This window comes from Oncorhynchus mykiss, chromosome 23 (assembly GCF_057628025.1).
Source record: "Oncorhynchus mykiss isolate SJ-2025 chromosome 23, ASM5762802v1, whole genome shotgun sequence".
NCBI classification, from domain to species: domain Eukaryota; kingdom Metazoa; phylum Chordata; class Actinopteri; order Salmoniformes; family Salmonidae; genus Oncorhynchus; species Oncorhynchus mykiss.
This window is the reverse complement of record NC_143044.1, coordinates 37,098,094-37,122,972: the sequence shown is the minus strand read 5'-3', so window position 1 is coordinate 37,122,972 and position 24,879 is coordinate 37,098,094. Positions and strand designations below refer to the sequence as shown.

General features: G+C 42.2%; 1 protein-coding gene and 1 pseudogene across 4 annotated transcripts; one reads left to right on the top strand and one right to left on the bottom strand.

Annotated features, from left to right (window-relative positions):
* Positions 1–2,143: 2,143 nt before the first annotated feature.
* Positions 2,144–8,490, bottom strand: LOC110502848 (TERF1-interacting nuclear factor 2). Of its 4 annotated transcripts, none has more exons than XM_090217397.1 (7): positions 8,317–8,490; positions 7,544–7,740; positions 7,324–7,425; positions 5,860–5,955; positions 5,622–5,732; positions 4,469–4,523; positions 2,144–4,340 (listed from the first exon to the last, which is right to left on the bottom strand). In XM_090217397.1, the coding sequence occupies exons 1-7, from the start codon at positions 8,342–8,344 to the stop codon at positions 2,746–2,748; spliced, it is 2,184 nt and encodes a 727-aa protein (XP_090073523.1). In that variant the 5' UTR covers positions 8,345–8,490; the 3' UTR covers positions 2,144–2,745. The 4 variants fall into 4 exon arrangements, with proteins under 4 accessions (XP_090073523.1, XP_021436857.2, XP_090073522.1 ...); XM_021581182.3 differs by having other exon boundaries at positions 4,469–4,592; positions 8,317–8,468; XM_090217396.1 differs by having other exon boundaries at positions 4,469–4,520; positions 8,317–8,468.
* Positions 8,491–17,580: 9,090 nt separating this feature from the next.
* Positions 17,581–18,581, top strand: LOC149972583 (uncharacterized; annotated as a pseudogene).
* Positions 18,582–24,879: the final 6,298 nt, after the last annotated feature.

Below are 24,879 nucleotides of genomic sequence, written 5' to 3'. Positions count from 1 at the left end.
AGCAGATGGAGTGAAATGCTTATTTCTAGCTCCAGCAGTGGAGTAAGTATACCATACTATTACACAAATAATCCCCCCCACCCCCAAATAAAAAAAGAAACAAGACATTTAATATGAGAGCGAGAGCTAAGAACTTTAACTAAAGATAAATCACAGCCTGTCGTTTCAAATGGGAACACATTTGCCATAGTGGGCAGAACAAGTAAGGAGGTGGGCAGAGTCAAGCACGAGCTAGCAAAATCCTATTGGCGCTTTATAGCATATATTTGCATATTTCCGTAGAGGAACCCCTGTACTGCGAAGAGCGCGTGTACAATAACTCAATTCGCGTTTGCACTCCTAAACAAAGCTTAATGTCTAGAAAACGTAGTCCACTCTGTTCGTGACGTATAGTTGTGGGAACAGAAAACTGTATGGAGGTCAAATGTTTCATCGATTAGTAAATTAGCAGAATCTCGGCCAAAAGCCATTTCGTCCATCTTCCAGCACTGCTGGGCACTGGGCTTCAATTCAATTTGTTTACATTGCCTAAGCAAGTGAAAGACAATTTTTTGTTGAACTGTAAACATCGCTCACAAAAGTTCCAAAAGAATAAAGACATTTCAAATGTCATTATGTCTATAATATGTCAAGAAAAAGTATGTGAAGCTTTTGTAATTACCTGGATTTATGCATAAATTGGTCATACAATTTGATCTTCACCGAAGTCACAACAATTGACAAACAGTCTGTTTAAACTAATAACGCACAAACAATTATGCGTTTGTCTTTATTGAACATAATGTGTAAACATTCACAGTGCAGGGTGGGAACAAGTATGCGAACCCTTGGATTTAATAACTGGTTGACCCTCCTTCGGCAGCAAAAACCTCAACCAAACGTTTTCTGTAGTTGCGGATTAGACTTCCTTCAATGATAGCAAGCTGTCCAGGCCCTGAGGCAGCAAAGCAGCTCAAACCATGATGCTCCCTTCAGACTTTACAGTTGGCATGAGGTTGATGTTGGTGTGCTGGGCCTTTTTTCTCCACACAGTGTTGTGTGTTCCTTCCAAACAACTCAACTGTAGTTTCATCTGTCCACAGAATATTTTGCCAGTAGCGCATCCAGGTGCTCTTTTGCGAACTTCAGATATGCAGCAATGTTTTTTTTGGACAGCAGTGGCTTCTTCCGTGGTGTCCTCCCATGAACACACCTAGGGAGAGTAGCAACAGTGTTGAACTTTCCCCCTTTAGTTGAGAAATAAAAATGTCTAGACAATTTGTCTTACCGTGGACTGATGAACATCAAGGCTTTTAGAGATACTTTTGTAACCCTTAATCTTAAGTCTTCTGAGATCTCTTTTGTTTGAGGCATGTGAATAGCAAACTAAAATGTTGTGAGTGTTTTTATAGGACAGGGCAGCTCTAACCAACATATTCAATCTGGTCTCATTGATTGGACTCCAGGTTAGCGGACTCCTGATTCCAATTAGCGTTTGAAGAAGTCATTAGCCTATGGGTTCACATACGTTTTCCAACCTACATTGTGAATGTTTAATTTATGTATTCAATATAGACAAGAAAAATACAATAATTTGTGTGTTATTAGTTTAAGCACACTGTGTTTGTCTATTGTTGTGACTTAGATGAAGATCAGATAAAATGATATGGCCAATTTATGCAGAAATCCAGGTAATTCCAATCGGTTTACATACTTTTTCTTGCCACTGTACAGTATCGTAACGATGTGCAGCATTGTAACGATAGTTCAAGTTAAAAAAGGGAAAATAAATAAACATCAATATGGGTTGTATTTACAATGGTGTTTGTTCTTCACTGGTTGCCCTTTTCTTGTTCTCAACAGGTCACAAATCTTGCTGCTGTGATTGCACACTGTAGTATTTCACCCAATAGATATGGGAGTTTATCAAAATTGGATTTGTTTTCTGTGGGTCTGTGTAATCTGAGGGAAATATGTGTCTCATATTTGGTAGTGAGTGGACAAGCCAACCGGATGCTTCACATTTATACTTTGGTGAAATATGTTTCATTGTTCGGTCTGTGACGAAAGGTACCTGTAAGAGTGAAGATCCCATTGCACTATAAAATAACATATGTAGCCAGTTCCTCAGCGTAGCCACTAAGCAAGAGCCAGTACAGAGAAGTTTGGTCAGGAGCTGCACATTGTGTTACTTTATTGTAGGGAAACTAGAGCACACAATTATTTTATTGAGTCTATTCCAGCCAACATCTGAATAAGCCTATCAGAGACACTAGTCACATTATACATACAATACATATACAAATGAGCTAGCTACTATAAGCATGATTATTAAAAAATATTTAAATCATACTAATTCAAGGCTTTTTATTTACACTTGAAACATCAAACTCATGCATGAGAACATGGCCCAGGGGTCTCGTATGGACCAACTTCAAAATAAACATTATTGGGTGTGATTTTAAAAGTTATATATATATATATATTCATTCGACAAACACAATGACTAAACTACCATTCGATGTGTTACATCAGTGTTTATAGCTTGCATTATTTCCAACTCTCGCCCCTAAAAGCATTGCAGGGATACTGTGTTATAAGTTCAGAACACAGGGACAACATTTTTCATTACTAACATCTATATAGTCTTGAAAATCCGAGACCTTGGGAGCACATGACAATAGAACATTCTGGGAGGTAACCCATCTGTCTTCAGAGACTAGAACATCTATACACAAAAAAAATAATCCCTTGATTTGAATTTGCTCAGTGTTCTTTCTTCTCATGTGCTTTCAAAAGTTCTGTCCGACTGAAAGCTTTCTCGCATTTTAAACATTTGTAGGGCTTCTCTCCGGTGTGAGTCATCATGTGTCTTTTCCGTACCCTTAAGTCAGAAAAGTTTCTCCCACAGACAGAACACGGATACGGCTTCTCCCCCGTATGAGTTCGCATGTGTCGAGTGATATAACAATTTTGCGTAAAACCCTTCCCACATATTTTGCACTTATATGGCCGCTCTCCAGTATGATATCTCATGTGTACCCTCAGTTCCTTTGGAGATCTGAAACCTTTCCCGCACTCAGACTCTGTGCATTTAAAAGGCCTCTCCTGAGTGTGAATCAGGTCATGCCTTGTCAATGAGGACATACTAAGAAACAGCTTACCGCAGTATGTGCATGGATAACGCACCCCAGCATGACAGATTTTCACATGACTTACCAATGCCCTCTTCTCCCCGTAAGATTTGTCACACTGGGAGCAGGAGTGTTTATCTTCAGGTTTGCTGTGAACATTTAGCATGTGGTTTCTCAGCGTTGTTATGTTGATAAAGCCTTTTCCACACTCCCAGCAAAGGCATTTCTCCCCTGTGTGTATTCTTTCATGTTCGGCAAGGGTCGTTGACGATTTAAATTTCTTTGGACAGTGGGAACACTGGTAAGGGAGAGTGTGAGTCCTCTCGTGTCTGACAAGATCTGATAACTCAGTGTAGCTTTTCTCACAGTAGGTGCAGAGGAATGGCCCGCTGAATTTATGGACATCCAGATAGTGTTTCTTGAGTGGCTTGACACCATTGAAGCTGTTTTCACACATGATGCATTTCAAAGGGTTGTGCACCAGCTTATGCCTGTCTAGCTTTTCTATGTCTGCGAACATCCTTCCGCAAATGCAGCACACTTTTGACTCTTTCTGTTTTGGGTTCTGGATAGGCTCCCCTGTGTGGATTTGCTGGTGCCGCTTCATGTCTGCACTTCGACTGAAAGTCTTCTCACAAATCTGGCACTGCTTGAATGTATATTTTTCAGAAAATTCTGTGTCGGTTTGTTTCTGTTCTTGTGTAAGAAATGTCTTCATCTTCAGCCCTCTGTTTCTTCTTACTGGTATAAAAGGTAATAATATTAGGTTGGTAGTGTCAACCCTTTGTAGATCCACTGAGGGTTGGTAAAGCACAGAGGATATGATCACATTAGACTTGCTGTTGATTATGCTAAGCATTTGTTCTCCATGACTTCCACTGGCTTTGTCTGTCTTTATTTTAGGCTTTTTGAAAGATCTCTTTTTCCCGACACTTAAATCTTCAAAAGGCTGCACCATCCCGTCTTCCCCGATAACCATCACCGTTTCGTACTTTGGTTCCACCTTGCCTGTCTCGGGGTCCACAAACTCTGCATCATCCTCATCACTAACAGAGGATCTTTTGTTTTTCTCACATTCCGCGGACCTGCTATCCATCCCCTCTTCTCTTTCTTTCACATCCATACTTTTTCCTTCTTTCTCCACCTCTGTTGCAATCACCACCCGTTCCACGGGAGGAAGACAGAGAGCTGAGAGAATGCAGTCCCCATCGGTGGAAGATGGATGGTCTGTGAAAGAAGGAAAGGGAACCAAAACTCAACCCAGTAATGCTCAATAGACGTAATTTGCCATTGGGTGTGTCAAAACAAATCTACCATATAAAGCATGACAATGATGGGTTCTGTGAGATGCCTACCATGGTTGTCCAGCGGGCCAAGGTCTCTGTGGTACTGAAGCAGGATATTCATCTGCTGAGGGTGAGACACAGACTGAACACATTCCTCCAGAACAGAGGGAACATCGCTGAGCAACAAGGCAGCCTGACACAACGAGGAATACAGAGTTAGAAGGAATATAGGTATAATTCACACAATGCCTAAGTGTCAGTCCATGGTTCCTCTATATCAGTGGTCTCTAACCTTTTCTAGCACGAGAGCTACCTTTAAAAAATGAAACATGTCGAAAGCTACTTGTTTTGTTCTAGCTTTCGAATAGAAACATTGTTCTCTTCTCCCGCGCAACTCTTCACCAGGTCCTTAGTGTACAAGAGATAGTAAGTAGTACACTATGTTTTCTGTCAATATACCTGGTAAAATAATGGTTAATAAACAACGTCCACCTGCAATTTTTATCCAATTGTTTTCAGTTCAAATAAAAAAACCTGGTTTTAGATTTTCTAGTTTTTCACTCTCAAAATTACAATTGTTCATAGAAAAACAACTAAATGTGATATTCTGAGTCCATATCAATGGCTCAATCACATCAGAAGACCATTTATTTTTAGGTCTGGAAGAAAACGAACAAATTTGGTTCTTCAAGTGTAATTCCCCTTTAATTGCGCATCTGGCAAGTGAAGAATGTGCGAAGGTTCTGTACTGCTGCTGCTCATTTCATGGCAAAGTGTGCAAATAACAAATAATAGATACAAATGATATACTTCTGCCAGGTAAGCCTACATTGCAGTTAACATTTTATTGAGAAGGTTTTGGGGAAAGTATTTCTATCAACCCACAAGACAGTTATCACGTCAACTGGCTACACACAGAGTGATAGACAAACGCGTGCACCACACACAAGCAATATTGTTGGAAATTAAGATATTGTGTTAGGTTTGGCTTTTTAAGCCAATAGTGGCTAACAAGGGGTGGGATAATGTTAATGTTGCGTTGATTAGATAGTTGCTAGGAGCTTGTGGTGTCTGTTACTCGTGAGTTTTGTTTGTCAGTTTGCCGTGGAACACGTGAAAAATGCATGTACTTTCAGAATTGTTAGGCAAGCTACTCATAGGTGGGTTGCGATCGACCTGTTGAAGACCCCTCTATACGAGTTTAGTTTATTTCTACTAGTACCTGTTGGAAGTTTGATACAGGAAGTAGCTTCTCAAGTCTCGAAAGAAATTGCCACATGAGTTTCTGTATGGCTGCATCATAACTGGGACCAAATTCTACAGGAAAAACATCCTAAAACAGAGTAAAGAAATATGAGCTATGAAAACCTCTCAAAAGAGATTAATATTTAAATTGTTGAAATACACAGCAGTGATGTGGAAATGACCCATGGCTATTCCATACCCACATACTGACTGACCTGGAAGAAATGTTCTCTCTCATCAGGGTCTTTTAGAAGGGTTTGAACCAGCCCCAGGAAGTTGGATTCAGATAATCCTACCTCTGCATCAGTCGCCTGAAACACAGAATATAAACATGTTGCCTTCATCAGGACATCTAGATGATAGCTTGTCATTTAGGCTGCATATTTTTTTCTCCATAATGTATTATCAGAAATACACTACATGACCAAAAGTATGTGGACACCTGCTTTTTGAACATCTCATTCCAAAATCTTGGGCATTAATATGGAGTTGGCCCCCCCTTTGCTGCTATAACAGCCGCCACTCTTCTGGGATGGCTTTCCACTAGAGGTTGGAACATTGCTGCAGGGACTTGCTTCCATTCAGCCACAAGAGCATTAGTGATGTCGGGCTATTAAGCCTGGCTAACAGTCAGCATTTCATTTCATCCCAATGGTGTTCAATGGAGTTGAGGTCAGGGCTCTGTGCAGGCCAGTTAAGTTCTTTCACACCAATCTCGACAAACCATTTCTGTGTGGACCTTGCTTTGTGCACGGGGCATTGTCATGAGTTAACAGGAAAGGGCCTTCCCAAAACTGTTGCCACAAAGCTGGAAACGCCGAATTGTCTAGAATGTCATTGTTTGCTGTAGCGTTAAAATTTTCCTTCATTGGAAATAAGGGGCCAAGCCCGAACCATGAAAAACAGCCCCAGGCCATTATTCCTCCTCCACCAACTTTACAGTTGGCACTATGCATTCGGCAGGTAGCTTTCTTCTGGTATCCGCCAAACCCAGATTAGTCTGTCAGACTGCCAGATTGATGTGTGATTCATCACTCCAAAGAACGCATTTCCACTGCTCCAGAGTCCAATGGCGGCGAGCTTTACACTACTCCAGCCGACACTTGGCATTGTGCATGGTGATCTTAGGCTTGGGTGTGGCTGCTCGGCCATGGAAACCTATTTCATGAAGCTCCCGACGAACAATTATTGTGCTGACGTTGCTTCCAGAGGCAGTTTGAGCACTCGATGGTCCCGTTCTGTGAGCTTGTGTGGCCTACCACTTCGCAGCTGAGCTGTTATTGCTCCTAGATGTTTCCACTTCACAATAACAGCACTTACAGTGGACCGGGGCAGCTCTAGCAGGGCAGAAATTTGACACACTGACTTCTTGGAAAGGTGGCATCCTATGACGGTGCCACGTTGCAAGTCACTTAGCTCTTCAGTAAGGCCATTCTACTGCCAATGTTTGTCTTGGAGATTGCATGCTTGTGTGCTTAATTTTATACAACTGTCAGCAACGGGTGTGGCTGAAATAGCCGAATCCACTCATTTGAAGGGGTGTTCACATACTTTTGTGTATCACTCAAAAAAGAAAAGCCCATTATGAATAGATTTTGTTTTCATGAATAGTGTCCACATACCTTTGTATATATTGTGTATTACTGACTGATTTAGAGTCTCTGCCCTAAGGAGCTCACCTGTGTCCCCCAGAGAGGTGTGAGGGTCTGTATCCTGTCCAGGTGTGGCTGAATGGTCTGGAGGTCTGTGATCGGCTTGGAGCGACACAACTCCAGGACCAGCTGAAACCAGGGCAAACCAGTTAGGATACGTATTTGAGACAATAAACATGACTAAATATGATCATATTCCATTGTTCCCCACATAATGATGAGCACTAGTTCCGTCTCTCCATCTCACCCGTGCTCGAAGACCCAGAATAAGTTGGGCCCTCTGTCTGAGGTTCAGAAGCTCTGGAACCATCTCTGTGACCATGGTAACAAACTCATCCAGCATCCCATAATCCATCACGTGTCTCTGCTGGACCGTCTGCCAGATGGCAGCTGAGACCAGCCGCAGTGGTGGGACTATAAGGCGCAGAGAGTGGAGAGGAATACCTGTAAAAGAGAAGTTGACTTAATTTTTCACAAATCAATGTATATGCACCTATTATTGCACATCACAAAACACTCTAGCTTGTGTAACTATTTTTCCAATTCTATGTGATTCGTTGTCAAGAATGTTGTGAGTGTGAGAAACATCATTCATCCAGAAACAACCCCTAGGTGTTTCCCTTATTAGAATAATTGAGTCTTCCTTTTGATTAACTTAAGGGAGTTGATCAAAGCGTGGATCTACAATAAAGAGGACAGGTAGTAATGGTTGTTTCTGGACGGGCCTAGAGATGCGGTGAAACGACTGTGCAAAGTAGCAAAGGAATGTTTGCTAGCTAGCAAGCCAACACTTCAAGGACGTTTATTTCTTAAACTGCTTACTGTATTTAATAAAAGAAGGACATGAAATGTTGCACATCTGCAATAACAACAAAAAAACGGACACGCAAAACATATTTTAGACGTTCTGAAACGAGTCCAGTTCCCGTACGAAATAGTAAGAAGTTAGCCATACATATTTATCTAACGTTAGCAAGTATGTCCGATATAGCACTAGTATCGTAACTATAAACATGTTACCATTCCCCCCAGACATTTGTTTTTGCATATCTCTCCACTGCAGTCACACCAGACACCTGGAAATGCAATAAGGTGATCGAAAATAACAACTACTTGTGCCACTGTGCGTGCGTTCTCGAACAAGACTGTGTGGGACCTATTAAAATGTAACACATGAGGTCCCGATAAATGTGTAGTTCCTTTCTTCTTCGATGAGGTTTAAACGGCGGTTGGCATCCAATAAATGTTGCAACACCGCCAAATCAAATCGAATTCTATCAGTGACATGCGCCGAATACAACAGGTGTAGGTAGACCTTACAGTGAAATGCTTACTTTAGAGCCCCTAACCAACAATGCTGTTAAAAAAATACGGATAAGAATAAGAAATAAAAGTAACAAATAATTAAAGAGCAGCAGTAAAACAACAATAGCGAGACTATATACAGGGGGGTACCGGGATAATATGTACATGTAGGTAGAGTTATTAAAGTGACTCCACAAATTTCTTGTTAACAAACTATAGTTTTGGCAAGTCGGTTAGGACATCTACTCTGCATGACACAAGTAATTTTTCCAGCAATTGTTTACAGACAGATTGTTTCACTTGTAATTCACTGTATCACAATTCCAGTGGGTCAGAAGTTTACATACACTAAGTTGACTGTGCCTTTAAACAGCTTGGAAAATTTCAGAAAATTATGTAATGGCTTTACAAGCTTCTGATAGGCTAATTGACATCAATTTAGTCAATTGAAGGTGTACTTGTGGATGTATTTCAAAGCCTACCTTCAAACTCAGTGCCTTTTTGCTTGACATCATGGGAAAGTCAAAGAAATCAGCCAAGACCTCAGAAAATAAATTGTAGACCTCCGCAAGTCTGGTTCATCCTTGGGAGCAATTTCCAAACGCCTGAAGGTACCACGTTCATCTGTATAAACAATAGCATGCAAGTATAAACACCATGGGACCACGCAGCCGTCATACCGCTCAGGAAAGAGACACGTTCTATCTCCTAGAGATGCAGATCAATCCCAGAACAACAGCAAATGACCTTGTGAAGGTGCTGGAGGAAACAGGTACAAACATATCTATATCCACAGTAAAAACGAGTCCTATATCGACATAACCTGAAAGGCCGCTCAGCAAAGAAGAAGCCACTGCTTAAAAACCGCCATAAAAAAACCCAGACTACAGTTTACAACTGCACATGGGGACAAAGATAGTACCTTTTGGGAAAATGTCCTCTGGTCTGATGAAACAGATGTAGAACTCTTTGGCCATAATGACCATTGTTATGTTTGGAGGAAAAAGGGGGATGCTTGCAAGCCGAAGAACACCATCCCAACCGTGAAGCACGGGGGTTGCAGCATCATGTTGTGGGGGTGCTTTGCTGCAGGAGGGACTGGGACATCACAAAATAGATGGGGCAGGAATATAATGTGGATATACTGAAGCAACATCTCAATACATCAATCAGGAAGTTAAAGCTTGGTTGCAAATTAGTCTTCCAAATGGACAATGACCCCAAGCATACTTCCAGTCTCAATCCCATAGAGAATTTGTGGGCAGAACTGAAAAAGCATGAGCGAGCAAGGAGGCATACAAACCTGACTCCGTTACACCGGCTCTGTCAGGAGGAATGGGCCAAAATTCACCCAACTTATTGTGGGATGCTTGTGGAAGGCTACCTGACACGTTTGACCCAAGTTAAACAATTTAAAGGCAATGCTACCAAATACTAATTGAGTGTATGTAAACTTCTAACCCACTGGAAATGTGATGAAAGAAATAAAAGCTGAAATAAATCATTTTCTCTACTATTATTCTGACATTTCACATTCTTAAAATAAAGTGGTGACCCTAACTGACCTAAAACAGGGAATGTTTTACTAGGATTAAATGTCAGGAAGTCTTGATGCTCTTCTTTTCTGTGTCGTTCCCATTGAGCTAAAATCGAATTGATGTAGTTCATCAGCGTAACCACTAAGCAAGAGCCAGCACAGAGTCCGGAGCTGCGCGGTGTGTTCGTTTATTTTTAGGGAAACCATTGCAGATTATTTTATTGAGTCTATTCCAGCCAATTTACAGTGACTTCAGAAAGTATTCAGACCCCTTCCCTTTTTACACATTTTGTTACATTACAGCCTTATTCTAAAATGGATTAAACATTTTTTTATCAGGAATCTACACAAAGTACCCCATAATGACAAAGTAAAAACAGGTTTTTAGAAGTGCTTGACAATGTATTAAAATTCAAAACCAGAAATACCTTATTTACATAAGTACAGTGCCTTGCGAAAGTATTCGGCCCCCTTGAATTTTGCGACCTTTTGCCACATTTCAGGCTTCAAACATAAAGATATAAAACTGTATTTTTTTGTGAAGAATCAACAACAAGTGGGACACAATCATGAAGTGGAACGACATTTATTGGATATTTCAAACTTTTTTAACAAATCAAAAACTGAAAAATTGGGCGTGCAAAATTATTCAGCCCCCTTAAGTTTATACTTTGTAGCGCCACCTTTTGCTGCGATTACAGCTGTAAGTCGCTTGGGGTATGTCTCTATCAGTTTTGCACATCGAGAGACTGACATTTTTCCCATTCCTCCTTGCAAAACAGCTCGAGCTCAGTGAGGTTGGATGGAGAGCATTTGTGAACAGCAGTTTTCAGTTATTTCCACAGATTCTCGATTGGATTCAGGTCTGGACTTTGACTTGGCCATTCTAACACCTGGATATGTTTATTTTTGAACCATTCCATTGTAGATTTTGCTTTATGTTTTGGATCATTGTCTTGTTGGAAGACAAATCTCCGTCCCAGTCTCAGGTCTTTTGCAGACTCCATCAGGTTTTCTTCCAGAATGGTCCTGTATTTGGCTCCATCCATCTTCCCATCAATTTTAACCATCTTCCCTGTCCCTGCTGAAGAAAAGCAGGCCCAAACCATGATGCTGCCACCACCATGTTTGACAGTGGGGATGGTGTGTTCAGGGTGATGAGCTGTGTTGCTTTTACGCCAAACATAACGTTTTGCATTGTTGCCAAAAAGTTCAATTTTGGTTTCATCTGACCAGAGCACCTTCTTCCACATGTTTGGTGTGTCTCCCAGGTGGCTTGTGGCAAACTTTAAACAACACTTTTTATGGATATCTTTAAGAAATGGCTTTCTTCTTGCCACTCTTCCATAAAGGCCAGATTTGTGCAATATACGTCTGATTGTTGTCCTATGGACAGAGTCTCCCACCTCAGCTGTAGATCTCTGCAGTTCATCCAGAGTGATCATGGGCCTCTTGGCTGCATCTCTGATCAAATCAAAATCAAATCAAATGTATTTATATAGCCCTTCGTACATCAGCTGATATCTCAAAGTGCTGTACAGAAACCCAGCCTAAAACCCCAAACAGCAAGCAATGCAGGTGTAGAAGCACGGTGGCTAGGAAAAACTCCCTAGAGAAGATCAGTCTTCTCCTTGTATGAGCTGAAAGTTTAGAGGGACGGCCAGGTCTTGGTAGATTTGCAGTGGTCTGATACTCCTTCCATTTCAATATTATCGCTTGCACAGTGCTCCTTGGGATGTTTAAAGCTTGGGAAATCTTTTTGTATCCAAATCCGGCTTTAAACTTCTTCACAACAGTATCTCGGACCTGCCTGGTGTGTTCCTTGTTCTTCATGATACTCTGCGCTTTTAACGGACCTCTGAGACTATCACAGTGCAGGTGCATTTATGCAGAGACTTGATTACACCCAGGTGGATTGTATTTATCATCATTAGTCATTTAGGTCAACATTGGATCATTCAGAGATCCTCACTGAACTTCTGGAGAGAGTTTGCTGCACTGAAAGTAAAGGGGCTGAATAATTTTGCACGCCCAATTTTTCAGTTTTTGATTTGTTAAAAAAGTTTGAAATATCCAATAAATGTCGTTCCACTTCACGATTGTGTCCCACTTGTTGATGATTCTTCACAAAATAATACAGTTTTATATCTTTATGTTTGAAGCCTGAAATCTGGCAAAAGGTCGCAAAGTTCAAGGGGCCGAATACTTTCGCAAGGCACTGTATTCAGACTGTTTGCTATGAGACTCAAAATTGAGTGCAGGTGCATCATTTTTCCATTGATCATCCTTTAGATGTTTCTACAACTTGTTTGGAGTCTACCTGTGGTAAATTCAATTGATTGGACATGATTTAGAAAGGCACACACCTGTCTATATAAGGTATCACAGTTGACAGTGCATGCCAGAGCAAAACCAAGCCATGAGGTCAAAGGAATTGTCCGTAGAGCTCCGAGACACGATTGTGTTAAGGCACAGATCTAGGGAAGGGTACCAAAAAATGTCTGCAGCATTGAAGGTCCCCAAGAACACAGTGGCCTCCATCATTCTTAAATGGAAGAAGTTTGGAAACACAGAGACTCTTCCTAGAGCTGTCCACCTGACCAAACTGAGCAATCGGGAGAGAATGGCCTTGGTCAGGGAGGTGACCAAGACCAGATGGTCACTCTGACAGAGCTCCTCCTTTGGAGATGGGAGAACCTTCCAGAATGACAACCATCTCTGCATCATTTCACCAACCAGGCCTTTATGGTAGTGGGCTGTCACATACCTTTTACTGAGGAGTGGTTTCTGTCTGGCAGCAGCTCTGTCTGGCAGAAGCCACTCCTCAGTAAAATGCACATGACAGCATGTTTGGAGTTTGCCAAAAGGCACCTAAAGCCTCTCCGACCATGAGAAACAAGATTCTCTGGTCTGATGAAACCAAGATTGAACTCTTTGGGCTGAATGCCAAGCGCCACGTCTGGAAGAAACCTGGCACCATCCCTACGGTTAAGCATGATGGTGGCAACATCACGCTGTGGGGATGTTTTTCAGCGGCAGGGACTAGGAGACTAGTCAGGATTGAGGCAAAGATGAATGGAGCAAAGTACAGAGACATCCTTGATGAAAACCTGCTTCAGAGTGCTCAGGACTTCAGACTGGGGTGAAGGTTCACCTTCTAACAGGACAACGACACTAAGCACACAGCCAAGACAATGCAGAACTGGCTTCGGGACAAGTCTCTGAATGTCCTTGAGTGGCCCAGCCAGAGCCCGGATTTGAACCCGATTGAACATCTCTGGAGAGACCTAAAAATAGCTCTGCAGCAACGCTCCCCATCCAACCTGACAAAGCTTGAAAGGATCTACAGAGAAGAATGGGAGAAACTCCCCAAATACAGGTGTGAATACTTCGCAGAGGCACTCTATATATCCTTGTAATAAGCCTAACAGAGACAGTGGTCACATTACAAACAATAAATATGCAAATAAGCTACTTTAAGCATGATTATTAAAAAAGACGTTTCAATCACACTCATTCAAGGCTTTTTATTTACACTTGAAACATCAAACTTATGTATGAGAACAGGCCAGAGGGTCTCATAAGGTACAATTAAAAAATAAACATGATTTGGTGTGATTTTATGTTGTCTAATTAAAAAATATATAAATATGGATAGATTTTTTTCTTTTCTTTTGGAAAAGTTTTATTGTTGCATTTCCTTTAAAAACAGCTCATATTTTTGTACATCATTTTTACACATGAAAACGGCATAAAAGCATAAAAAAACAGCATTTGAATATTACATTTAAATTTGTTAAAAATTACATGTTGTTAAAAACAAATAGAAGCAACCATGAATAAAAGTAATTTTTCTTGTAAAACATCCAATCTGTAAAGGCCATTTAAAATGTGTACAAACTATTTAACAAAGGTAACATTTTTAAGACACGAAAACATGTTAAAAAGTCACTTTGTTCAAAAAGCTGTCTTCGTCCTTTGTGTACAGGAACGGGGTGGGTCCTTATCAAACTCACCTCCTCTTGCTCTTCTGGATTCTGGGGTTGCAGGTAGCCTAGTGGACTTGTAACCAAAAGGTTGCAAGATCAAATCCCTGAGCTGACAAGGTAAAAATCTGTCGTTCTGCCCCTGAACAAGGCAGTTAACCCAGTGTTCCTAGGCCGTCATTGAAAATAAGAATTTGTTCTTAACTGACTTTTCTAGTTTAATAAAGGTAAAATAAATAAAAAATCAATTACCGTCCTGTCCTTCGGGGCCTAGAGGAGGACCACAGTGCATCCTTCAGACACGTGAGGGTGGGCCAGAGCTTAGTGAAGGCCTTCAGTGGAATAGGCCTTCGGCCCACACCATACAGCACAAGCTGGCAGACACGGGGAAATCAGGGGGCCTGCTTCCTTCCACAGGTCCCTAGCTGCTCTGCACTCCCAGAGCAAGTGCCTCACCGACTCATCTTGGCCGCAGCCTTGATGGGGGCACGCGGATGTCCTCACCATGCCCCGGGTGTGCATAACGGCCCTGACCGGGAGGATCACATAGGCGACCATCCAGGACAGGTCCCGGTGCCGGTTCAACAGAGCAGGATAGGCCACGTTGCGCCAAACCATTGTGGGCTCGCTTGTAGCAAGCACGCGCACTGGACACACTGGTTCCCGCTCCTGCACAAGAGAGAGAAGAGAGCGGTGTTTAGTTAAAACCGTGACTGCCTTTTTTTTCCAGTTTAAAATGTCTTAAAAACTTTTGGAGCTGGACGTAGTGTGTGGGGAGCAGGAAGGAGACTGGGGCTCGCAGGTCGACTGGGGTCAGCCTCAGGGTCCTGAGGTAAGATCCCAGCCAGAACTGTGCGAGGGCCTGGGTCTTGTTGTTGACCGGGGAGGTACTGGTGTGAGACCCGATCAAAAGGTTTTTCAAAATCTGAATTTAGGACTACAAGCCACATGTTTCTGTCTCTCGCATAACAGATTTAATCTCCGATCAGTATCAGACTGTCCGTGATCTTCCTTCCTGGAATGGCACAGGTTTGGTCAGGGTGGATCACCTCCCCTAAAACAGAAGACGTTCTGAGTGTTAAAACCTTAGTAATAAGTTCACAGTCTAAATTTAAAAGGGTAATCGGACTCCAGTATTTTAGGTCAGTCCTGTCATTATACTTGTGTGAAAGGGTTACGATGTCTACTCTACAACTGTCAGGTAGTTTGTAGAGTTGTTCATAGTCAGTAAAAACAACCAGAAGTTTGTCCCAAATATGGATAGATACAACAAACACATTGTGCGTGTTCCAGCAGATTGACCAAGGTTAGTCAAGTTGACCAAGGTTAGTCACCGCCTTTTGAAGTGTGTTGCATTATGGGTATACACCTTTTTCCGATTACATCTACTGCATGACCTTTACAACAACCATGATCAAAAGGTCATGCCTTTTCGATTGCAGTCGACTGGAAATTTCTGCAGTTGCCGCCATCAACTGCAACTTAAAGTCGGAACCAAAGCATTGTGGGAGACAACCTTCTTCAGCTTTTTTGGAAGCAACATTTTCATAAATGGTTGATGTCTCCACCTATCATTGGTTATTATCAATGCATCTTTACTGTTTTGTGTGGATGTTTCAAATAATCCAGAACTGTCATTCGCCATGGATGTTTAAAAAAATACTAAGAAACTGAGCTGACTGAGCCTACTACTGTGGGTGCTCAAAGTTATCAGGAAAGAGAAACCAGACACATGTTCATTCCTCATCTGGAGCACTATAAACAAAGGACAATGAAAACATTTACAAAACTCGTAATGGTTATAAAATAAACCACAACTTGTTTCTTAGATGTGTAGCAGGTTGTAAATTAAGCAAACAAAGTTTCCAGTCTGAGAATGAGAACAACAAATTAGGGATAGGCGTCCCATCAACGGGACACATAAATTATGCAGCTCCATGTGTCACGATCGCAGATTTTAGAGAAACAAAAAATGTCGGTATATATAAGTGTCTTATATTGGCCGAAAGCTTAAATTCTTGTTAATATAACTGCACTGTCCAATGTACAGTAGCTATTACTGTGAAAAAATGCCATGCTATTGTTTGAGGAGAGCTTCTAACAACAAAACACTTTTTCACTGCGAAGGTTTGATAAATTCACCTCTGAAGGTGAAATGTCTACTTAAATTCTGAAATCTTGCTCTGACTCCTTTTCCAAAGGGTCCCAGAGATAACATGAAGAGTCGTTTTGTTAGATAAACACATTTTTCATATCCTAAAAAGTTCCATATTGCATGCACGATCGATTTTGTATTTCCATTCGTTCAATATACAAAGAAAGGAATCTGTGAAAATCTAACCATAAATGTTGTTTTAACCAGTCAAATCACATTCGTACTTATTCCTCAGAGATCCTAGAACGTAACCAGACTTCACTATATAATTAGGAGTGTAGTATATCCTATAGGACACCAAATTTGGTGAAAGAGCGACACCTTCATGCCGCTCCCATGATGCGAGTGGTCTTCACTTGATTGACTGTTACTTTGTCAAATAAGCACCAATCTGGGTCAAACAAAGCTAGCTAGATAGCCAATGTGCATACCGTAACCCCGGAATGGAATGTCCGGAATGGAATGTCCACCAGAACTTTTAACAGAGAATTGAATGTTTATTTCTCTACCATAAGCCACCTCCAACGTCGTTTTAGAGAATTTGGCAGTACATCCAACCGACATTACAACCGCAGACCACGAATAATCAACCCAGCCCAGGCTACTTCACCTGTGGGATCGTCTGAGACCAGACATCCGAACAGCTGATGAAACTGTGGGCTTGCACAACCGAAGATTTTCTGCACAAATTGTCAGAAACAGTCTCACTTTCTGCAGTTTGGCATCGTAACCGACTGCAGTGGGCAAATGTACAGCTTCATGTCGCAAGGATCTGTACACATTCCTGGAAGCTGAAAATGTCACAGTTCTTCCATGGCCTACATACTCACCAGACATGTCACCCATTTAAGCATGTTTGGGATTCTTTGGATAGACGGGTACAACAGTGTGTTCCAGTTCCTGCCAATATCCACCAACTTCACACAGTCACTGAAGAAGAGTGGGACAACATTTCACAGGCCACAATTAACAGCCTGACCAACTCTATGCGAAGGAGACGTGTCACGCTGCATGAGGCAAATGGTGGTCACACCAGAAGTGGACTGGTTTTCTGATCCAAGCACCTACCTTTTTTTAAGGTATATGTGACCAACAGATGCATATCTGTATTCCCAGTCATGTGATATCCATAGATTAGGGCCTAACGAATTTCAATTGACTGATTTTCCTTGTATGAACTGTAACTCAGTAAAATCTTTGACATTGTTGCATGTTGCCTTTATATTTATGTTCAGGGTAGATGTAGGGGACATTGACATTTATTCTCTATTTAACCATTGTCTTTCATTAATCATCTTCCTTTTCTACATACTCTGTCTTCCAATGTTGGGGACTGCATTTTCTCAGCTCTCTGTCTCCCTCCTGTAGAAAGGGTGATTGCAACAGAACAAACAGAATCAGAAACACCTGTATCATCCTTGAATGTCTTCATGGATACATTCACCAACGAGTTGGATGTGGACACTGCAACACTGACAGAGTACACAGAGATAGAACCGGGGGCAAGTATGAATGTAGTAGAAAGAGAAGAGAGGGTGGAATGTGAGAGAAACAACAAACTATCTATAGAGTTTGCTGACCCTGTGGACCATGACGACATGGAGGTTCATGCTGGTAATGAAGACGAGAAGGTTGTGGGGATTGGACCAGTAAAAGATGAGACAGAAGATATTGTTGAAGAGGTGGACTCCAGGTACGAAACAGTGATGGTTATCGGGGCAGATGGGGTGGCGCAGACTTATGAAGATTTAAGTGTCAAAAAGATCTTTCAGAAAGCCTAAAATACAGGCATATAAAGCCAGTGGAAGTCAGAGAACAAATTCTTAGCATATTCAACATCATGTCTAATGTGATCATATGCTTTACCAACCCTCAGTGGATCTACAAATGGTTGACACTACTAACCTGATATTATTGCCTAAGACCATTAAGAAGAAAGAGGGCTGAAGATGGAGACATTTCTTGCACAAGAACAGAAACAAACCAAAACTCAATTTCCTGAAGATTATACATTCATGAAATTCCCAATCTGTGGAAGACTTTTAGTCGAGGTGCAGACATGAGATGGCACCAGAAAACCTACACAAGGGAGCGTCCATTTCGGTGTAGGAAGCGCTCCCAGTGCCATTTTGATCAGACGAGACATCAGCAAAATGTGTGTTAAGTAGTTGTGTCAAAACCTAAAGGTGAAATACCCAAGCAGCTTGAAGGCAAAGATGAAGGACCTGAAATTTCGAACAAGTGCTTCAGACATGTCAAGGCACTTGAAGACCCATTCCCAGGATCACCCCTACCATTCTAGTAATTGTACAAAAACTTACAGAATGTACTTAAACACCATAATGGTACACAAAGAGGCTTGACTGATTGAGAAAGGGCAACCAGGGGAGGTTCCCTCTGGAGAGAACATTAGTCCTTCAGCTATGGGACAGAAAGACCCAGAGCTATCTGGTAGTACACAGCAACAACCATATGCAGGGGGAAAAGACGAGTCATCCAGGGCAAACCAGAGAAGCAGAAATCTCACAATCTCCCGTCATCAGCAAACCTCAGAGTTTGTCCTCCATCAACACCCGTTGAGCAGGAGCTGTCACTCACAATAAGATTCCCCCAAATCACATAACCTCAGAAGAGCGCCCCAGTCATTGTCTAATGTGTGATAAGAGATACAAGGACCCACAAAGCTTGGAGAAACACAGTCTTAAATGTGTCTTCAAACAATTGCATAGCAGATCGCCAACTAGTGATGACATGGACTCAGATGTCCAGCGAAACAGTCCAGAAACTTGAAGGAGAGGACACCGAGCTGTCCAGTGGAACTCCTCGAGGCCACCAGTACACCACAGGACCCATCTTACAACCCATTTAGCAACCTAGCCAGACCAAAACACACAAATAGTAAAAAGTATGCCGCATTTGCAAAAAACGTTTGCCAAAATCTAGCAGCATGAAAGTTCACATGAGATCCCACTCAGAAATGAATGTTCCTAATAACACTAAGTGCACAAGAACTCACCCCCAACCCATTCTTCTCTGCTCTGTGCAGAAGGATGTTCGCAGACCCCCCAAAAATAGAATTAGATCAGCTGGTATTTTATTTTCTAATTTAACTCGGCATGTCAGTTAAGAACAAATTCTTATTTACAATGACGGCAAACCGGGGAACAGTAGGTTAACTCCCTTGTTCAAGAGCAAAACGACAGATTTTTACCTTGTCAGTTTGGGGATTTGATCTAGCAACCTTTTGGTTACTGGCCCAATGCTCTAACCACTAAACCACTGACAAAACAAAGCTGAGATTGCACATACTGTTTGTTCATAGCAAAGCCAAAGATAAACTCTTCTGCTTCCAGTATGACAAATCTTATGGTGGAAAGAAGGCGTTGTGGCAACCTGTCATGAGCATAATCCATCCACCTGATAGGTGTGGCATATCAAGATGCTGATTAAAGAGCATGATCATTACACAGGTTCACCTTGTTCTGGGGACAATAAAATGCCACTAAAATGTGCAGTTTTGTCACACAGCGCATTGTGTGGTGGATGAATCATAATTAGTTGGGTAACATAGATAATTTAAGATGTCTTATCTGCATAATATGTTTATGTGATATACTTGTTATTAGAATGTATCCCTTTGGACTCTGGTGTTGGCAGTTGTACTTCTTCCCTCAACTGGGGCTCAGTCACTTGGGGCCCAGAGAGGGGAGAGGTCAGGCTTGTCTTTCACATGTCTCTGGTGCTATGCAGAATATCAGAAAGGGAAGAGGACAGGATGGAACATTGTCTTCATATGTGAATGTATCTGTTAAACCATGTGAAGGGATGACGTGATTAATGGCGAGCAAATTACTTGCGCAAGTCACTCCCTCCTTTGGCATTGGGGGGAGGTGTATGGCAGTGTCTGGAACCATTGTATGTCCTCTCTGGTGTTGCACTTATCCTGGGAGAGTGTATGACCTAGAGGCTCACTCCCCTCAGTGAGCTTGTCCAGGAGATGGGTCAAGAAGGGATTTTACTTGAGATGGGAGTATCTAGAGTTGACAATTGAGTTATGCCATTGGATGAGGTAATATATCTGTGCTATGAAGTACCTTGAACGAGATTAGAACCTTGTTTTAGGAACCAAACTGAACGATAATTTATAGTGAATGCTATCTGGCTACGGCATACTCCTTTCTCAATTATAAGCAAGGGTAGCATTCCAGAGGGACATCAGAGACTGTAACGTTCTTTGCTTCACGGAAACATGGCTCACTCGAGAGACGCTAACGGAATCGGTGCAGCCAGCTGGTTTCTTCACGCATCGCGCCGACAGAAACAAACATCTTTCTGGTAAGAAGAGGGGCGGGGGTGTATGCCTTATGCTTAACGAGACGTGGTGTGGTCACAATAACATACAGGAACTCAAGTCCTTCTGTTCACCTGATTTAGAATTCCTCACAATCAAATGTTGACCGCATTATCTACCAAGGGAATTCTCTTCGATTATAATCACAGCCGTATGTATTCCCCCCCAAGCAGACACATCGATGGCTCTGAACGAACTTTCTTTGACTCTATGTAAACTGGAAACCACATATCCTGAGTCTGCATTCATTGTAGCTGGGGATTTTAACAAGGCTAATCTGAAAACAAGACTCCCTAAATTGTATCAGCATATCGATTGCGCAACCAGGGCTGGTAAAACCTTGGCTCATTGCTATTCTAACTTCTGCGACGCATATAAGGCCCTCCCCTGCCCTCCTTTCGGAAAAGCTGACCACGACTCAATTTTGTTGCTCCCTGCCTACAGACAGAAGCTAAAACAAGAAGCTCCCGCGTTTAGGTCTGTTCCAACGCTGGTCTGACCAATCTGATTCCACGCTCCAAGACTGCTTCCATCACCTGGACTGGGATATGTTCCGCACTGCGTCCAACAACAACATTGACGAATACGCTGATTCGGTGAGCGAGTTCATTAGGAAGTGCATTGAAGATGTCGTTCCCATAGCAACAATTAAAACATTCCCAAACCAGAAACCGTGGATTGATGGCAGCATTCGCATGAAACTGAAAGCGTGAACCACTGCTTTTAACCAGGACATGGTGACCGGAAACATGACCGAATACAAACAGTGTAGCTATTCCCTCCGCAAGGCAAACAAACATGCTAAGCGTCAGTATAGAGACAAAGTAGAGTCGCAATTCAATGGCTCAGACACAAGAGGTATGTGGCAGGGTCTACAGTCAATCACGGATTACAAAAACAAAACCAGCCCCGTCACGGACCAGGATGTCTTGCTCCCAGACAGACTAAATAACTTTTATGCCCGCTTTGAGGACAATACAGTGCCACTGACACGGCCCGCAACTAAAACATGCGGACTCTTCTTCACTGCAGCCGATGTGAGTAAAACATTTAAACGTGTTAACCCTTGCTTGGCTGCAGGCCCAGACGGCATCCCCAGCCGTGCCCTCAGAGCATGCGCAGACCAGCTGGCTGGTGTGTTTACGGACATATTCAATCAATCCTTATCCCAGTCTGCTGTTCCCAAATGCTTCAAGAGGGCCACCATTGTTCCTGTTCCCAAGAAAGCTAAGGTAACTGAGCTAAACGACTACCGCCCCGTAGCACTCACTTCCGTCATCATGAAGTGCTTTGAGAGACTAGTCAAGGACCATATCACCTCCACCCTACCTGACACCCTAGACCCACTCCAATTTGCTTAATGCCCAAATAGGTCCACAGACGATTTAATCTCAACCACACTGAACACTGCCCTAACCCATCTGGACAAGAGGAATACCTATGTGAGAATGCTGTTCATCGATTACAGCTCAGCATTTAACACCATAGTACCCTCCAAACTCATCATCAAGCTCGAGACCCTGGGTCTCGACCCCGCCCTGTGAAACTGGGTACTGGACTTCCTGACGGGCCGCCCCCCAGGTGGTGAGGGTAGGTAACAACATCTCCACCCCGCTGATCCTCAACACTGGGGCCCCACAAGGGTGCGTTCTGAGCCCTCTCCTGTACTCCCTGTTCACCCACGACTGCGTGGCCATGCACGCCTCCAACTCAATCATCAAGTTTGCGGACGACACAACAGTGGTAGGCTTGATTACCAACATCGACGAGACGGCCTACAGGGAGGAGGTGAGGGCCCTCGGAGTGTGGTGTCAGGAAAATAACCTCACACTCAACGTCAACAAAACTAAGGAGATGATTGTGGACTTCAGGAAACAGCAGAGGGAGCACCCCCCTATCCACATCGATGGGACCGTAGCGGAGAGGGTAGTAAGTTTTAAGTTCCTCGGCGTACACATCATGGACAAACTGAATTGGTCCACCCACACAGACAGCATTGTGAAGAAGGTGCAGTAGCGCCTCTTCAACCTCAGGAGGCTGAAGAAATTCATGATGCACTCACAAACTTCTACAGATGCACAATCGAGAGCATCCTGTCGGGCCTGGTACGGCAACTGCTCCGCCCACAACCGTAAGGCTCTCCAGAGGGTAGTGAGGTCTGCACAACGCATCATCGGGGGCAAACTACCTGCCCTCCAGGACACCTACACCACCCGACGTTCACCCCGCTATCATCCAGAAGGCGAGGTCAGCACAGGTGCATCAAAGCAGGGACCGAGAGACTGTTAAACAGCTTCTATCTCAAGGCCATCAGACTGTTAAACAGCCATCACTAACATTGAGTGGCTGCTGCCAACACACTGACTCAACACCAGCCACTTTAATATGGGAATTGAATTGAATTGATGGAAAATATATCACTAGCCACTTTAAACAATGCTACCTAATATAATGTTTACATACCCTACATTATTCATCTCATATGTATATGTATATACTGTACTCTATATCATCTACTGCATCTTTATGTAATACATGTATCTCTAGCCACTTTAAACTATGCCACTTTGTTTACATACCCTACATTACTCATCTCATATGTATATACTGTACTCGATACCATCTACTGCATCTTGCCTATGCCGTTCTGTACCATCACTCATTCATATCTTTATGTACATATTCTTTATCCCTTTACACTTGTGTGTATAAGGTAGTAGTTTTGGAATTGTTAGGTTAGATTACTCGTTGGTTATTACTGCATTGTCGGAACTAGAAGCACAAGCATTTCGCTACACTCGCATTAACATCTGCTAACCATGTGTATGTGACAAATCAATTTGATTTGTGAAGTGTTCCTAATATCTGTGGTTCATCAAGTAGGTTGAGAGGGGTGTATCTTGGCTATAAAAGATCTTTGTACTTTTGTGCTGTCACTTTCAACGGTTCATTAGAAATGGCGCATCATTGAAAGTCAGCGCTATTGCAAAACTCTTATTATTAAAGATGGAGTTTAAGTATAACTCTGACTGGTGTGTGAAGTTTGTCTCTCTCCTCATTTGGTAATGCAGAAATTAACCACCACAAATGCCACAGATGTCTCAAGTTTTGAGGGAGTGTGCAATTGCCAGTGCAATTCTTAGATTGGGGCCTAATGAATTTATTTCAATTGACAGATTTCCTTATGAACTGTAACTCAGTAAAATATTTGAAAATGTTGCATACACAATTTTGGTCAGTATAATTGATACGTATACACCAATCAAACACAGTGAGGGCGAGAAATGCAGTGAAATGTAAATATGGTGAGGAATGTGTCACACAGCACAAGAAACCCCAAACTGTTTTGTTTCTGTAAATAACAGCAAGGATTGTGTTGACTCTCCAGATAGTCAAAGGGATGTTGAATCTTCTACTTTTCTATGCAACTCAGAATCATGACAAGTTAAGTAGAGCCATTGCAACATGGATTTAGTTTAAAGGGGACTGTGACACAGTTATACATTCTATTGTTTGTGACAAGGTAAAAATAAAAAATGGTACAGAGATCATGTAAATAAGGCTCAGGTACAAAAACTATTGCCTGTTGAGAGTTTAAATGGGGAATGTCAACTGCTCAGAGAAAACCCTCAGACTGTCAGCTTAATATGCTAAATTTACACACTTTTGAGGATGAAGAACCTGCTTCTGACGAATGGGAGTGGTTCCTTTCAGAAAGAAGTGGTAGGAATTTTTAAAAGTTCTCATGGGTAGGCCTATTTGCACCGCCGAGAAGCGGGGTCCAGAAAAGTCGGATCCGCAGCCTCTGCCTTTTAAAAAAACATTGCAGTTGTGATGTTTGTGTGCTTGTGTGTAGGAAGTTAAGGTTTTAAGTTTGAATTATACAGCACACTGATGAAATTAAGCTATATCCTTAATAATTAAATATAAATATGTTTTTTATTTAATGTAGTGGTGGGCACCAATATGGATAATTTTATATATCAATATCTGATGTCGATATGAGCAAGGCATATCGTGATATTGGTTTATTCTTCCTGTTAACTGTAAAAAAAAAAAAAGCATACATGACATAGGCTGCTTAACAAAAAAATGAACACTAAAAGAAAAACGGGCTGCTTAGCATACTTCATTTTCTGCTGACGGGACATCAACTATAGAAGGGCTTCCCATCGTATTAAAACTGGTTAAATAGATTTATGCCACCAGAACACATCTGGCCCATGGGCAATCCGCAAGCAGTTGTCCG